Source organism: Glandiceps talaboti, chromosome 4, assembly GCF_964340395.1.
Source record: "Glandiceps talaboti chromosome 4, keGlaTala1.1, whole genome shotgun sequence".
Taxonomy (NCBI): domain Eukaryota; kingdom Metazoa; phylum Hemichordata; class Enteropneusta; family Spengelidae; genus Glandiceps; species Glandiceps talaboti.
In genome coordinates this window covers 13,353,016-13,371,228 of record NC_135552.1, presented here as the reverse complement: position 1 = coordinate 13,371,228, position 18,213 = coordinate 13,353,016, and the positions used below count along the sequence as shown (strand labels likewise).

The following is an 18,213-nucleotide window of genomic DNA, read 5'->3' as shown; positions in this document are numbered from 1 at the left end:
TGCGGAACAGTTACACTTTACTTTGATTGGGGAACAGTTACACTTTACTTTGGTTGGGGAGCAGTTACACATTGCACTTTACTTTTAATGGGCAGCAGTTACACTTTATTTTGGTTGGGGAACAGTTGCACTTTACTTTGATTAGGGAACATTTACTCTTGACTTTGATTTGGGAACAGTTACACTTAGATTTAGGAACAGTTACACTTTACTTTTATTGGGGAACAGTTACACTTTACTTTGATTTGGGAAAAGTTGCACTTTATTTTGATTGGGGAATATTTACACTTAATTTTGATTGGGGAACAGTAACACCACTTTCATTGGGAACAGTTACACTTTACTTTAAGGGGTGGGGGCAGTTAAACTTTACTTTGATTGGGGAACAGTTACACTTTTAAACTTTGCTTTGTTTTGGGAACAGTTACACTTTACTTTTATTGGGGAACAGTTACACTTTACTTTGCTTGGGGAACAATTTTACTTTACCTAGATTTGGGAAGAGTTATTCTTTACTTTGATTGGGTAACAGATATTCTTTGCTTTTATTAGGTAATAGTTACACTTGACTTTGCTTGCGGAACAGTTATACTTGACTTTGATTGGGGAACAGTTACACTTTACTTTGATTGGGGAACAGTTACACTTTACTTTGAATGGGGAACATTTACTCTTTACTTTGGTTGGGGAACAGTTACACTTTACTTTTATTGGGGAACAGCTACACTTTACTTTGATTGGGTAATAGTTACACTTTGATTGGGGAACATTTATTCTTTACTTTGCTTGGGAAGAGTTATTCTTTACTTTGATTGGGTAACAGTTATTCTTTACTTTGATTGAGTAACAGTTATTCTTTACTTTTATTATAGGTAATAGTTACACTTGACTTTGCTTGCGGAACAGTTATACTTTAGTTTGATTGGGGAACAGTTACACTTTACTTTGATTGGGGAACAGTTACACTTTACTTTGCTTGGGGAACAATTGTACTTTACCTAGATTTGGGAAGAGTTATTCTTTACTTTGATTGGGTAACAGTTATTCTTTACTTTTATTAGGTAATAGTTACACTTGACTTTGCTTGCGGAACAGTTATACTTTAGTTTGATTGGGGAACACTTACACTTTACTTTGGTTGGGGAGCAGTTACACTTTACTTTGGTTGGGGAGCAGTTACACATTGCACTTTACTTTGAATGGGCAGCAGTTACACTTTATTTTGATTGGGGAACAGTTATACTTTACTTTGATTGGGGAACAGTTACACTTTACTTTGATTGGGGAACAGTTACACTTTGCTTTGATTGGGGAACAGTTACACTTTACTTTGATTGGGGAACAGTTATTCTTTACTTTGATTTTGGAACAGCTACACTTTACTTTGATTGGGGAACAGTTATTCTTTACTTTGGGTCACAGTGACACTTTAGTTTGGGGAACAGTTACACTTTACTTTTATTGGGGAACAGTTACACTTTACTTTGATCGAGGACAATTTACTTTGCTTGGAGAACAGTTACACATTGCATGGCTTGGGGAACAATTACACTTTACTTTGAATGGGCAACAGTTACACTTTACTTAGATTTGGGAGCTGTTTTTCTTTACGTTGATTAGGGATCAGTTATTTTTTACTGTGATTGTGGAACAGTTATACTTTACTTTGATCGATTGGGGAACCAGTTACACTTTACTTTGGGGAACAGTTATTCTTTACTTTGAATAGGGAACAGTTACACTTTATTTTGATTGAGGAACATTTATTCTTTACTTTGATTGGGTAATAGTTACACTTTACTTTGATTGGGGAACAGTTATTCTTTACTTTGATTGGGTAATAGTTACACTTTACTTTGATTGGGGAACAGTTATTCTTTACTTTGATTTGGGAACAGTTATTCTTTACTTTGATTGGGGAACAGTTACACTTTACTTTGATTGGGTAATAGTTACATTTTACTTTGATTGGGGAAGAGTTATTCTTTACTTTGATTGGGGAACAGTTATTCTTTACTTTGCTTGGGGAACAATTGTACTTTACCTAGATTTGGGAAGAGTTATTCTTTACTTTGATTGGGGAACAGTTATTCTTTACTTTGATTGGGTAATAGTTACACTTTACTTTGATTGGGAAACAGTTATTCTTTACTTTGATTAGGGAACAGTTACATGTTACTTTGATTGGGGAACAGTTATACTTTACTTTGCTTGGGGAACAGTTATTCTTTACTTTGATTGGGGAACAGTTATTCTTTACTTTGCTTGGGGAACAATTGTACTTTACCTAGATTTGGGAAGAGTTATTCTTTACTTTGATTGGGGAACAGTTATTCTTTACATTGATTGGGGAACGGTTACACTTTACTTTGATTGGAGAACAGTTATTTGGGAACAGTTACACTTTACTTTGATTGAGGAACATTTATTCTTTACTTTGATTGGGTAACAGTTATATTTTATTTTGGGGAAAAGTTATTCTTTACTTTGATTGGGTAACAGTTACACTTTATTTTGATTGAGGAACATTTATTCTTTGCTTTGATTGGGTAACAGTTACACTTTACTTTGATTGGGGAACAGCTACACTTTAATTTGATTGGGGAACAGTTATTCTTTAATATGATTGATTGAGGAACAGTTAGTCTTTACTTTGATTGGGGAACAGTTATTCTTTACTTTGCTTGGGGAACAATTGTACTTTACCTAGATTTGGGAAGAGTTATTCTTTACTTTGATTGGGTAATAGTTACACTTTACTTTGATTGGGGATCAGTTCTCCTTTACTTTGATTGGGGAACAGTTACACTTTACTTTGATTGGGGAACAGCTACACTTTAATTTGATTGGGGAACGGTTATTCTTTAATATGATTGATTGGGGAACAGTTATTCTTCACTTTGATTGAGGAACATTTATTCTTTACTTTGATTGGGTAACAGTTATATTTTATTTTGGGGAAAAGTTGTTCTTTACTTTGATTGGGTAACAGTTACACTTTATTTTGATTGAGGAACATTTATTCTTTGCTTTGATTGGGGAACAGCTACACTTTAATTTGATTGGGGAACAGTTATTCTTTACTTTGATTGGGGAACAGTTATTCTTTAATATGATTGATTGGGGAACAGTTATTCTTTACTTTGATTGGGGAACAGTTATTCTTTAATATGATTGATTGGGGAACAGTTATTCTTTACTTTGATTGGGTAATAGTTACACTTTACTTTGATTGGGGAACAGTTATTCTTTACTTTGCTCGGGGAACAATTGTGCTTTACCTAGATTTGGGAAGAGTTATTCTTTACTTTGATTGGGTAACAGTTATTCTTTACTTCTATTAGGTAATAGTTACACTTTACTTTGATTGGGGATCAGTTCTCCTTTACTTTGATTGGGGAACAGTTACACTTTACTTTGATTGGGGAACAGCTACACTTTAATTTGATTGGGGAACAGTTATTCTTTACTTTGCTTGGGGAACAGGTGTACTTTACTTTGATTTGGGGGAACATTACACTTTACTTTAATAAAGGAAAAGCTATATGTTACATTAAAATATATGTGTAAAATGTCAAAGTTTAGGCAATATGACAATTTTTATATTTTTCTCCATTACATTGGCCATAATTGTTCCTGATGTACTTTGAATGAGTACTACTGGTATATGTTACCTTTGAATAAATGTTAATATTGTGCCAAAACAAACCAGAATGGTTTTATTAGTGTATTACTACACTCTAATGACTACCATGGTAACTGAGCAACATTTGAGTAGATTATGATGTGAAACGTGGTCATCTTGTATGTATGCAGATTTTTTGTACAAATAACACTTTGTGAAATAAAACAACTGTTCGTGATTTTCCCATTTATTTTCAATTGTAAACTTTTTAGTCTTGTTTCCATGGCAACCCAAATTTTTTATGATTTTTCTGAATGTTGTTAGAGGACACCCAACTATATGTAACAGTTTGTATATGTATTGCCATTTTGTAATTATTTTCACGATTGGTTTTTACTTTCCATAAGGAAGGTTATATATTAAAGATGAAAAGTCTGTGTCTGTGTGTCTGTGTCTGTGTGTGTGTGTCTGCCTGCATCATCGTCTCTCAAAAATGGCTGGCCCAATTCAAATGAAATTTGGTGTGCATATTCTTTAGGATAATGGCTAGAATTGGTTAGGTTTTGCTAAACATGCCATGAATATTAATGAGCTATTTAAATAGTTAAAGGTTTTTGGTAATTCGGCTGTATCTTAAGATTACAAGCTTCAAATTCAATATAATATGGGACATGCATAGATAACAAAGTGCATGCGTCATATAAAGTTTGATAATATAGCTTGTAGTTTTAATGACTTATTTGCATAATTGACGATTTTCAGTAATTAGGCTATAAGTTAAGAATGCACTCTTAAAGTTCAATATAATTTGGCCAATACATCATCAAACACATGAAAGGGCACATGTTCTGAAAAAGCTTTTTGATAATAGCTTTCAGTTTTAATGAATAATTTGCATAATTAATGATGTTCAGTAATTAGGCAGCTATACATGAAGAGTGCATGCTTCAAGTTTCATATAATTTGGCACTTGCATTCATACCAGGGTGCAAAAGTCGCATAAGCTTACTGATGTAACACTTGGTTTTAATTAGTCATTTGCATGATTAATGATTTTCAGTAATAAGGCTACATCTTAAGAATGCACCATACCTTTGTCATAAAATTAATAGTTTGCCTAGTAACATTGAAAACGTAGTAGATAGACTATACTTTAGTGTCTACACCATGTTATAAATGGCAACCTTTCTAATGACACTTTGACCTTGACCCTGATCTTCAATGTCACCTAGGCAATACGTTGTTAAAAGCTTACCTTTTTGGTATAGGTAGAAAGAAAAAAATTGGATGGACATTTTGACAGCAATAATACTGCAGGTAAATGTAGAGATCACAGTACCAAAAGTGTTTGACAACACAGAACAAATGTCGATGTGTGAGGGCGCCCAGTCACAGCATAACTTTTGACTATTGACAACAGAGCAAATGTGATCACCAAGTACAAATCAATGCACCCTTTGACGTGCTAGTAAATATACATCTAAATACACAATCTAGCCATGTCGGAAACTGAAATGTAATGATATTGTGGATCTTTTGTTCATGGTGCCAATTTTACTATGTAGAATTGCAGGCAGTAATGCATTCAAATGTACACTGGTTGTGGTGAGTGAAAACATGTACATCCTATATTAGTGGTGTACCCCAGTCATGGAGTAAGATTACTTCTTCCCTGATAATGTGAGATCTCTATTGAGTGTTTGTGAAAAAATGAAATGTTAAGAAAGTATGAATAAATAACCATAGAGGTGTCGCTATTTCAGGTATATTTCAAAATGTATCAGATGTCAACATGAAATATTTCAACCATAAGCTGGGCTTAGCAAGGTTCTTCTAAACCTTCAGGAAACCATGGACATGCTTGACAAGAAAAAGTAAAATAAAAAATGGACAAAAAAATTAGCAATGTGTGAGCTTTTTTTTCTACACAAATGTGCGAGTGTTGCATAGGAGTTGGTGGTTATGACTGCAAAATCTTAAAGCATGCAATGAAAAAAAAAATTCTAGAAATGCAGAGTATGAATTTGAAGAGTGTGCATTATGATGATGCGAAAGACCAAATCTCCATGGTAAATGTAGTGTAAATAACTTTATTTTACAATGTAATAATGACATGATCCCAGTCTTCTGAAAAGAAGTCTATATAACAGAACTCTTACTAGTAATTTGAGTGTCCAACCCAAACTATACCCTTTAATATGCAAGACCGTCTGTTGGACTGACTAGTTTGCAATTATGGGAATGTGAGACACATGCGTATGGGCATGCATTCACACACATATCTTTGGCATGCACAAACCGATTCCAATCAAACCTGGCACAAAAATTAAGGAAATGTGCTATGTGAGACAGAGGCACATCCCTTTGTTTTGAGAGCAAAGCATCACGTATGAACTATGATGAATCCTGTCTTTTTACTTCATCTAAGAAAACCTTGCAAGATCTTTCGCACTTGAGAACATTTTCAAAGTCTGCTACTTTACCCTACAGAAAGGAAAGTAACAATTCCACAGCCTCCCACACAGTCCTTAACATCATGTCTTTGTTAATTAATCACAAAATTCTAAACAATAACACAGTCCCTCATAAAGTTAGTGTTTATTGGGGAAGTGACATAATGTCCAAATATGGTATATTTTGTCAGCTCATCAAGACACTACTTGTACATTGTTTACATCATTATAATAGTTGGGGTTCACTGATTGGATGAACAATTTTTAGTGCTGATTGAGGGAGTTTGACCAGACATGGTTTAGAGACAACGTTGCCATCCAGACTACTCATCCACTAGCACTAGAGGGCATTAATGAATGCCATTCTGAAAGTAAGATTTGCAAGTTAATTACTGTATTTCCTATTTTACTTGTACAATATTAAATAAGAAAGAGTATCAAAATGATAAACTTTTTTCACACATGCCTTGATGTACTTGCATAACCTTTGTAGACCTTTGATAAAATTGAGAAAACACTGAAAAAATAAATTACTTACATAGTAACAATCGTCAATGATTTCATAACCTTGAGGGTCATATGAGCCTCGTAGTTTCACTTGCCTTGGAGTTCTTGGGTTTCATACTGTTTAACTCTCTGAAATAAAACATACAATTACACAAATCTATTTATCATCAAATAAGTTATTTTGTTTACCTTGTCTGTTGTGGAATTCATACAAGAGTTTGGCTACTTTAATAGATTGTAAGATACGTCATGTAGTTTTGCCGCCTCTCACCCAGGCTTCTTTGGGAGGGTGTGTGGGGGCACCCCATCAAGATGTATTACCTTACAGACTAGTTGGCTACTTTATTAGGGTTAAGAATGTTAGATTACAAGGCCAACCAGATCCGACATATTGGTGACTATAACTTTAGTTTAATAGATAACAATCAGGTCAGTCAGATGGGTAAAATGGTAGTCAGAGTGACCCTTGTTGTTTCATTTTTTGTACATTTTTCATTGTAATAGCTTTATTAAAATGATGGGTTGGTCCTTTAGTTATAGAAATTGAAATAAGAAAGAAAAATAGTTGGTGATACTACTTTGAATTCATAATCTTACTTTAACAGTCAAGATGACTTAGAAATGACAATAAATTAAGTTAGAAGGGTATACAAGTAGTTATTAAAAGTCCTAAATTTCAGCAATAAAAGATAACTTTTGTCCAGATATGCTTTATGGTAACACCGCCTTACCATCAATGATGTTTTGATTATTTTCTTGTCTGGCCATAGAGGGCGTCATTACAAAAATTGGTAAGATGCCATAAAATAAGGTCACTCAGGTCGTTAGAAACGCAGAAGTCAATAGCATTATCCTTTAGTTAACTGTCATCACTTGGCAGGTGCATTGTCTTATTTTTCAGGTTCCTTCCATATTAATGTAAAAGATGTGAGATATGTGAATCAAAGCTATTGCATCACTCTTGTGACCCGGTTAGTATTAATATTTCTGCAGAGAAGCATCATGCAGACTTCACAATAATGTCATGTACCTGGTTGTGTTATCCAAAGCCACATCCATAGATATGTAGAGTGCATATAGTGTGTATATACAGTGCATATATACCTGAGTGTGTATAAATGTGCATGTGTGTAAATATGTGCTTGTGTGCGTGCCAGCATGTGTGTGTAAATGTGTGCATGCATGCGTGCGTGTGTGTGCGTGTTCATATTAACTGCAGCCACCCTTCAGGTTAACGCAATATTGAGAAGTGGGTTTATTAATCTATTTTTTAATTGTAATAAGAGGTGGACCGTTCCCGGAGGTACTGCAATACCGGGTCGATCCGTGGCCAGGACGGAGCAAGCCCCTATTCCATGGCCCGTTTCCAAAAATCAGTTTAATATCGAGCTGCTCGATGAGCAGCGTATCAGATATTAAGCTGATAAGAACAGATACTACACATGATCTTAGCCAAAAGGCCGAGAAGCGATACCGATAAATGGGGCTGGTGGGACCGTATCTCAAGGGACAAAACATTGTGTGCGGTTTTTGAACAGCAACACGGTAATTGACTTCATTGAATAGTATTAGTCAGTACATTACATTTGACTAAAAGTATATAAATTAGATTTATTTTACCTCTGTAACATGTACGTGAAAGTTAAATAGATTAGTTTTCCGTATTCACTTATTTTTACCCATATTTCTGTCGAAATTTCACATGGATGCATACGAAATATCCTCTTTTGATATGCTAATTTTACTTCCGTACATCCGGGTAATAAGTTACGAAGCGTACACTATTCACTGTAGAAACTGTATACATAAACCTAGTCTTGCTGCTAGACGTTCGGGCTTTCTTTCGATGCTATAACTATGTATAAGCGAACGAAGTTCTCATGTGAGGGCCTGCCCGAAGATGTTCCATCCTCGATAGCGTTGTTCGGCCGTGTGTCGTATTTTATCGGAAGAACATCCGAGGGCTAGCTGATAGATTAACATAAACCCTGCATAAACAGTAAACCAAGCCAGATGATGATTTTCAGGTAAAACGTTGCAATATTATAAGAATTTTGTTACCAAACGTTAAAATGTAGCAATGTAGGAAGAATTTTGTTGAGCCAGTGGACAAAATGTTGCAACGGTTCACAAGAATTTTGTCAGATAATTTTTCACTGACGTCACACAAGCTCAACACTGAGCGAACTTCATTCGCTTAGGGGAGAGGGGGCTGGTGTCAATGTGATACTCTGAACTTCATTTTCACACTTCTAACCAAGTTTTTCGAAAGCTTTCACGCTTTCAATATCAAGAGTGAGCATAATTTCAAAGCAACCGTTGTTCAAGAAATAATTTAGATGATTGTTGTTAATATAAAGAGAAACAGACAGTGTCATGTGAGATGTCATATTAAATATAAGTTATTCTAGGTTTTAAAACATGAAAGCAGCCCCACAAAATACTAACAGGTAGGTTGAAAGACACAATTTTATTATCCCTACCCTTATATGAAAATTCCTCCTTTTATACAGCATCAGAGTTAATAATATGGTAACCTATAGATCTTTTTAGACCTAAAACACTATCTGTATTGTCATCATAATTTTTTCTCACACCAAGGTTTATTTCGTCAGTTTATAATTTTATATACAAACAAACGTAATGTTCCTAGAAATAGTAATGAACTTATCAGGTAAATTTATTGTAAGTTGGACAACTCCTTGATTTTAAATCTTTGCTTTATCAGTTTAACTTAACAAACAAACAAATGTAATGTTCATAGAAATGGTAATGAAATTATCAGGTAAATGTATCGTAAATTGAACAACTTTACTCATAACTCACAATATGGCTTCTTTGGATGAGAAATTTTGACTTGAAATTTGCAAGTTTCTCTATTTCACTTTGTGGTCAACTCTATTCAGCATGTTCAGTGAAGTTTTGCGTCAGTATTATCGGTGATATTACTTATGAAAATGTCTTCTTTTTTAAAATTCATTTGGGTTTTTACAGCAATTATGTTTTAATATTTCAACTAAAGTGCAATTTAATTTGACACAGATGTGTCTCAAATTTTTGATGCAAGGAAAACAGAACAAAACGCCATATTCAAGTATCACAAAGACAAAAGATTGTACAGTTTGGCCACTAGGTGTGCTGTTGGGCAATTAAATAGCTTTTGGGCCATGAGTGATGGCGATGATAGCCTCCTTAAAAAATCCCCATTCTCAAGTTTTTCACCACAAAAGTTGGTGGCATTCTCAATGAGTCAAAGCATTCTGCTAACTTAGATGCAGCTCAAGTAATTTTGCAAGTTGATTTAGACACACCTAGTTGACTGCTGCGTATGTACTGCAAACTTCAAAGTGATTGTAATAGTCCTAGTAATAGTCTTCATTTTGTCGTCACATAGGGCGCCCTCTTGTGACACTTCTTTCGAAAATGACTGCAAGGTGGGTAATCCAATATGGCGTATTTTATCACAATAAATTAATATAATATACTTTAATTTCAAAAAAAGAAAATGAGGGATAGTCTGACAGGCAAATACCCTGGCAAACCTACATATGTTGATACTGATATTGAGAAATGTGAGAAATGGTGCAAGCATAAATCGAAGATAAAATTGACTAGGTTTATGTGAATGATTCAGTAAATAGCACAAAAAGCAGTGAAACAAATTGTCTTGGTTATTAAGATACAGCCATTGAGGGCGCTGTTCAGAGTGGCAGAGTCCAAGTAACAAGACAAACAGATAGCAAGAAGTCTTGTTGGCAACAATATCTATCAAAATGTCCTCACAAACTGGCAGTATTTCTGATTTTGATGATAATATAAAGTACAATTATAAAGAATTCCACATAATAAACACAACAATGCATACTTTGTTAACATATTTAATTTTTATTTCAACATAAAAGCACCCCTTGTATAATGCTAAAAATATCATACAATTATTTAAAACAATCCTTACATTTCTATCCATGGACTCAAACACATAATTAGCATTTCAAAATTTCAATGATTGGAAGTTTGCATCAACTGTATTTATCTTTAAAACACAGCTGTACAAGTCCATTACTATTTGCAGCTTGATTATTTTTCATTGCAGAATACTATCAAATATATATAATCAATGGTCTGCTTAGTGTTTCTTTCTCTGAAAACACAGCTGTGGTCATTTACCTTTTAGTTGCTTGATTAGTTTTCATTGAAAGATTCAATGAAGTATCTTATAACTGAGCTATTGGTTAGTGTTTTGGTCTGTTAATTGAGGAGCTCTTGGCAATTATCACACAATTATTTCATTTCTGTATACCTGGTTTTGGAGCCAGTGCAGGGATCAAAAGGAGCAACCAGGTCTACACACTTGGTCATTCTTGATGTTTGTTCAGTACACTGACCTTCCCCAAGTCTTGATTCAAGACAATAACAGATCTTGATTTGACAAGGATATTGGCAGTAATATCCTGCTAGTGATCAACCTACACAATGCCTTACCAATGTATCTTAAATAATCAAAAACTGATATGTTCATTTCACATTACACCATCCAGAGATTTTTTCTCTGAGCAGTAACCCTGGTAACTCCATTCTAAGCTTCATTTTCCCCCGCAGTACATTATAGGAAAGCAATAATAAATCATCATAACTTCTTATGCTAACAATCCTTTCAGCTTAAACCATACAAAAAATGAATTGTGTGTTGTAAACCATGTTATTGTGCATTATGAATTGTAACGTATACAATTATTGCCGTTTATCATCTAGAAAATGTGCAAACTAAGATCAGCATTCCCTAGTTTACTTTTGTAGGTACAGTAATGAATTAAATACTATGAACTGACAGCATTTAATTAAACTGTGATACAAATCATACACATCACAAAAAAGTACATTTCAAGTGCTTACTATATTATTCGCAATGTTTACTGCCCTCAATATCTTTCATGATTTGGGAGATTTTTATTCAATGAATTTACTGTGAAGTTGGTGTTAACTATTAAAGTGTTAATACTGTACTGTATGCATGTTACTTTTCACCATACACTTCTTTCAGAAAGTTTTCAGAACATCTGGTTACTTGTTCATATACAATGTCAAAGCCTGCAGCTCCACCCTGTGAAAATACAGAAGGTAAAGTATTACAGCTAAAATGATGTCAGCTTGGTATTTCACTCATGGGTCATTACATTTTTTTGACACAAAGATAGACACATTCAATGCTAGACTAACAATAGCAGAGACACAACAAACACAGCAGGATCCTTTGCCCAATCACATTGAACACTGATACCCATTGCTATTCTTTTACAGTAGTAAAAACAGGCTTCTACTGACAACATTACACATGGACGATTTTAATGGCTGCAAATGTTTATTTTCTAACTGATAATCAATATTTCAACTTTACTACTTCTACATCCCCACTGTGCACGGCACCTACATGTATGTAGTTGTTCTTTTGCATTAGGAGTTGTCTGAGATAGACTCTCTTAATTCCATAGAAAAATTTTGGTTGTTTTGTATGTACCGATATCTACTACATAATTGTACTCGAATAGCCTTGTACTGTGCATCAATCACATAGGTCCATCTCTTCTGAGACATGACAATAGCCCATTGTAGTACACACAAGGCGATGCTGACGAGGCATCAATCTGAGATTATTTTTGCCTCTGTGAGTAGAAATTTTCATTGCCAAGTACGAACCATGTGTCCGTGAACATTCATACTCTTCACAAATTTAATGGTTAAAATATTTGTTTTTACCGATATCAGGAGATGGAACTCAAGAGAGTGAACAAGGAATAACTCTGTCTCACACACTTTTTCCTATACATCATGTGAAAAGAACAATACTGTTTTATTTGTTGGTAAATTTTCCTGTCAGATATACTCACATAGTATGGATCTTGGATAATCTTATGTCCCTTGGGATCATAAGACCCGAGAAGCATAACTTTAGCTGTAGAATCTTTAGGTTTCACAGCATTTATATTTCTGAAAGACAGAAATGTCAATACATGTGTTATGATAGAACATGGCTCAAGGACTACTCTGTAAGGTACACTGTGACAAGGCGCCCTCACACATCGGTATTTGGCAGCCATATTGGATTGTAAAATGCTTTATAATTTTGATATTGTTTTGAGCTAACTATTTTCTTGAATTTATTTTCTTGATTTTAACTGAGAATGTGCTGGACTTTCTTGAACAAAGTAACAGGAAAAGATTAACTTATTTATTCCTGAGGAACATACTACTTTATTAAGACTAACCAATTTAATATTTCACATGAGCACTTCACAATATTGAAGATACAGACAGTTGAATATGTATGTTTTTTCTACTTTTACAGACCAAATATACCTTCTCCACTGCTCCTCCCGTGTACATGTTAATTTATAGATAGCAGACCATACTGTATTATTTTTATGTACCTAAAATCTTCATGTAACAAAGTAAGTTCCTTTCAAGTTAGTTTCTTACCAAGTTACCTCTTTCTTTCTATGATAAAATATACTGCTTGCTACATGTATGTTACTTTGAGTAGATTTTCCCCCATATCATCAGGATTCATAAACCATGGTATAATTTACCTTATATTGCTGTCATCCATTCCAAAGATGTACTGAAAATTACTGAAGTCTTCACGGGTAAGCTTTTAGAAAGAAAGAACAAAGTTGAATATTAATATCTACAAAGTTCACTATAATTAAGAGAAAGTGGTGTAAAATATTGATTTCAAATTCAGTAGAATGGTTCAAAATATGAGAATAGACTAATGAAGTACACATTTCAAAATCAAAGGATTTCATTTTTAAATTTCATAATGAAAGGGGGAGGGGCTATGCTGTCTGTCTGTCTGTCTGTCTGTCTGTCTGTAGGTCTGTGTTATCATTTTCTCAAGAATGGCTGGCTCTATTCAAATGAAGTTACGTATCCATATTCTTAGGGGTAATGGCTAGAACTTACAGGAGGCATCCAGATCAAATCTAGTACTTTTACATTTTACAAACCAAATAAATATGAAAGAATAGTCTAACTTTGAAAGAGAACAGTGTGGAATTTATCATACATTGTTTCAGACATTATTAGATGACTTAGATAATACAAGCTTGTATGTTGGTTTTTTTTCTTAAAAAAGGTCCACTCAGGAATTTCCGAAATAATGGGAGACAATAATGTATTTTGGTATTATACAAATGATGTTACATTTTTTCCTCAAAACAACAGTATGAGGGTAACCATGCTAAAATGGTCCTGGTATAAGGACAACTGCATCCAAACCAGACTAAGATAACAGCAGTTAGAGAGTTATCATATACATGCAACAAAAGGTGTACATGTATCAGTGTTTTTGCTAAGGTTAGTGAACCCCGGTTACAGAATGGGGGAATAAGGTAAAACTGGCATAATTTCCTATACAAATTGCACCATCATTTTGATGGGGAACCTCAGTAAAATAAGAGGGGAACTCAGGTAGATTTTACCTGCTTACCACCCTTAACAAGAACACTGATAGGGAACCTGGTCAAATGACAGGGGAACTCAGGTACATTTTACCTGCTTACCACCCTTAACAAAAGCACTGGTAGGGAACCTGGTCAAATGACGGGGGAACTCAGGTAGATTTTACCTGCTTACTACCCTTAACAAAAACACTGTGTATGGTATATTGGAATTTATATTAATTGCATAACATCAGAATGTACCTATCTGAGAAAAGAGTAAGACAATCTAGCCTACAAATTTTACTATATGACATTTACTTGTTCCCTCTCACTCTCACATACACTGAAACAAAGACATTTATCAATGATACGAAGTTGATTTTGCAAAATGGTCAATGACAACTATGTGTTAGTATAATGTGCATGTGTTCCAAAAGAAAATCACCTTCAAATATAAGAGCTTAGCATATAAATTTACTTTAGATGAGTTTTGATGACCATGATCACCAGGATACATGTAATCAATTGATGGAAACAGTAGTATCCGGTGGGTGACATGTGTAATTTTGTCAAAGACCCACTATGACACCACAAAATTTTGGCTTGAACCCATGATTTACAATTGTGAATCAGTCAATCTATATGAGAAACCTGTATATGTCAATTGATGGAAACAGTAGTATCCCGTGGGTACATGTGTAACCTATGACGACACCACTATTTCTGTCAAAATTTTGGCTTGAACCCACGATATTCAATGGTGAATCAGTCCATCTATATGAGAAACCAGGTAAACTGATTGAAGGTAAACAATTTTGGAACACATACATACCTGCCTGCAAGCATGATTAACGGGTATGCTATGTTTCCCTAAACATGCTACTGCCCGCTCATCTGGAGGCCCGCCAATATGATAATCAGCAGTTCCACAACTATCTATTGTCCAATCATCAGCTAGACCTTTCTCCTTAACAATGTGAGTAAATACGGCCTCAGCAGTAGGGGACCGACAAATGTTACCTATGAAAGGATAGGACAGGAAAGAACTAAGGTGATCTGAAGATGTGCACAAGAAGTATATCATTGTAGACACAAACAGACGCTACAAACAGAATGTTGAAAAACTGAAAATGTAACAAATTGTGATATTTCATTATCAGTTTACATTGAATCTTGGTGATATCTCAGGAGAGCGGTGTTTTTTTTTTCATCTTTGATAGCAAATGAATAAACAAGGGCAAGACCAAGTATCTTTTTATGGAACTAAAACTGCATTAGCTATTATATAGATTATTGGAAAAAATGTAGTTATTGCATATATTTGTATAATATTATCAATGGATACTCATAAAACGATAATTAATTTATTCTGTATGCAAGCAAATGACAATTTTTGTTGACACTATCACATACACCGTAAAACATTTCTATTCTTTCAAATTTGTATTATTTCTTCCTTCCAAAAAAAATATTGCATTTTATTTCATTTTTCATTTCATATGACATATCTCATTTAAAAGTCTTCTTTGATTTGATTTGATTAATATACCACTGGTTGTTATTTCTTGTCATCCATTGAAACAATGGACTAAATGACGGTCATTGGTGGTGCCCTTGATACAGTGTTAGTCCACTACACTCGACTATCAGAGCACCCCCCCAACAAATGTGGTTTTGAAATAATAGTAGTGAAGTATCTTAGTCATTATGTTTCATTTGAATTGACTGTAAGATACATTCGCAGTGGCTGATGCATAGATGAGACAAAAAGATGTATTTGGTCACCCACTGTGCCCTCTAAGCCAATTTGACTGGTGCCCACAATTTCTAGTGACACACCAAAATTTGGTGTTCCCCTATCTCTTACTTTGTGGTGACTCACAAGAAATGACAGTTTTTATCATTTTGACCCACAACAACTAAATTTGTTGGTGACTGGAACGTAGATTGTCAGATCATCACCAATGACTTTAGCTTACAGTCTAATATTAGACATCGTGCATGGAAGATATTTTTCTTATGATTATCATTTTCAGTCCTGTGATTTTATACAAATTTTTCATTTCTTTGTTTTATCTTTCAACATTCTGATATAGCATTCTGTTGGTTGTCTTCAATGATAAACATTGATGTCTATTCTATCTACCTGTCTTGCTATGTGTTGTGATGACAAGCCATTTTTCTTTAAACATGTTATCGTTCTAGGATCGGGAGGATCTCCTATCTCATAGGTTGACGTTGCTGCACTGTCTATCATCCAGCTCTTCTGTTCCTCCCTCTCGCGCACCATGTTACGAAAGACGGCTTCAGCCATTGGTGAACGACATATGTTACCTGGTGTTGCATATTAAATGAATTACATATAACTTTTGTGACCAAAATGCTATAGAAAACGGTGTGATTCACTTTATTTTACATTGTAGTCTTTATGATGGCATATGAAACACTTATATTTACACACAGAAAATAACAATAACAATAACAATGAGAAATTAAAGTACTTGGTAACAAATCATGTTAGGAATACAGCAAAATTCATTGATGCCGCTTTTTTTAAGACAATGAAACTTTGTATCAGAGTTAATTTATATTTCCTCACACTGTATGTATAATTACTCTTTTTTTTCACTGTTATCTCCCTACATTGTCAATGTATCATTTTTTGTTCAAGATGATTTATAAGCCTGATGGGCTGGGAGGAATCTTATTACCTCATGTCACTTTAATAAAATAATAATAATAATCTACTACTACTACTACTACTACTACTATATCTGTAATAATTGTAGCATTTTGCTGTGATTTTGAGGGCTTTTTCATCTGTTTTTGTGCCCTTTTTTGTTCCGATGTTTAACCTGAATCAAATGCTGCAATTCCTGTCATGCAAACGCAAATAGACGGAACTGATTCAGATCTGAATTGCAAAGTTGGGTGGATTCTTCTGCTAAATTACGTCTTACCTGGGAAAAATTTTGACATTTCCTAACACCAACATTAATTATGGAGCCTTCAAGACCCAAGAAGTGTTCAGAGGTACCCCAATTCCGTTAAAATCGGCAAATATAGCAACGCATGCAGCATTTTGAAACGGGCAGGACGCTGACACCTCGCTCATATTTTCAATGTGGTCTCGTCTATTTGTATTTGCGTTACAGGAATTGTAGCGTTTGATTCGGGTTAAACATCGGAACGCAAAAATTAAGGCACAAAAACAGACGAAGAAGCCCTCAAAATCACAGCAAACGCTACAATTATTGCAGCTACTACTACTACTATAACTATTAATTTTAACAACTGTTTGAATTCATCAAAATTGCCCTAAGGTTGTCTCATCATGATCAAAGCAAGTAGACAGCCCATATATGGGAATCGGGAAGGATGACATGAAATTCTATGAATTATACTTGAATATTCAAAGAATAGTTTTTTTAAAAACCCACACGGGGAAATCATGAAATACAGTAAAAATTGTTTTAAAGTGAATGAATGATTTACTGCATTGTCTATCGGCGTTGCTAAGACACAGACTGTTACAGTTCTGTAAAACATTCTTGACACTGTCAATGTCATCACTGCATGCCACCCACCCAAGTGTACACCACATGCAAAACCCGGCATGACCATGTACATAGTTTACAGCTCGTGAACCATCAAAGTCGATTAAACTTTGCTATATTTTACACACCTAGCAGATACACTGTCGTTACAAGAAAACAATTCACAATGCATACTTTCTAAAAATAGCGAATACACTTTTACCGAACGTACCAAGACAGACGAAAAGCACGGACTTTCTATCACCGGGGGCAGCCATGTTGCATATCCCAGCATTCAGCTTGATCCCGACCCTCCAGGTCGGCAACAAAAAACTCAGTTGCCTCATTTCAAGACTCGTACCGGCAGATCGCCGCTGCACGTTACTTCAGACTGACCTATGTACTCAACAACGACTCATGTGAGCAGCCATTTCTACTCTTATCGTTCGTGCGTACGTCAATGACCGTTTACCTTTTATACTGAGGTCATTAAAACGTAGATCCAGTGAAATCCGTCGATCACAATGTTAGGCAATGCATTGGTAAACCACTCCGCCATGTTATTGTATGTTATTGCTGCTGTTTGAATAAAACAAGCTTCCTGTATCATTATAATTTTCAAGTAATTATATTTACAAATATAATTTAGCTCA

The 18,213-nt window shown here is 34.7% G+C and overlaps 1 protein-coding gene and 1 non-coding gene across 4 annotated transcripts; both read right to left on the bottom strand.

Moving 5' to 3' along the window:
• Positions 1–7,866: 7,866 nt before the first annotated feature.
• On the bottom strand, positions 7,867–8,057 carry LOC144434731 (U2 spliceosomal RNA). The gene has a single exon (XR_013480849.1). It is a non-coding gene; the product is annotated as a U2 spliceosomal RNA (small nuclear RNA).
• Positions 8,058–10,492: 2,435 nt separating this feature from the next.
• LOC144433894 (low molecular weight phosphotyrosine protein phosphatase-like) lies at positions 10,493–18,042 on the bottom strand. Of its 3 annotated transcripts, none has more exons than XM_078122288.1 (5): positions 17,793–18,042; positions 16,171–16,358; positions 13,170–13,231; positions 12,471–12,570; positions 10,493–11,686 (listed from the first exon to the last, which is right to left on the bottom strand). In XM_078122288.1, the coding sequence occupies exons 1-5, from the start codon at positions 17,905–17,907 to the stop codon at positions 11,600–11,602; spliced, it is 552 nt and encodes a 183-aa protein (XP_077978414.1). In that variant the 5' UTR covers positions 17,908–18,042; the 3' UTR covers positions 10,493–11,599. The 3 variants fall into 3 exon arrangements, with proteins under 3 accessions (XP_077978414.1, XP_077978415.1, XP_077978416.1); XM_078122289.1 differs by lacking the exon at positions 16,171–16,358 and adding an exon at positions 14,857–15,044; XM_078122290.1 differs by lacking the exon at positions 17,793–18,042 and adding an exon at positions 14,857–15,044 and having other exon boundaries at positions 16,171–16,351.
• Positions 18,043–18,213: the final 171 nt, after the last annotated feature.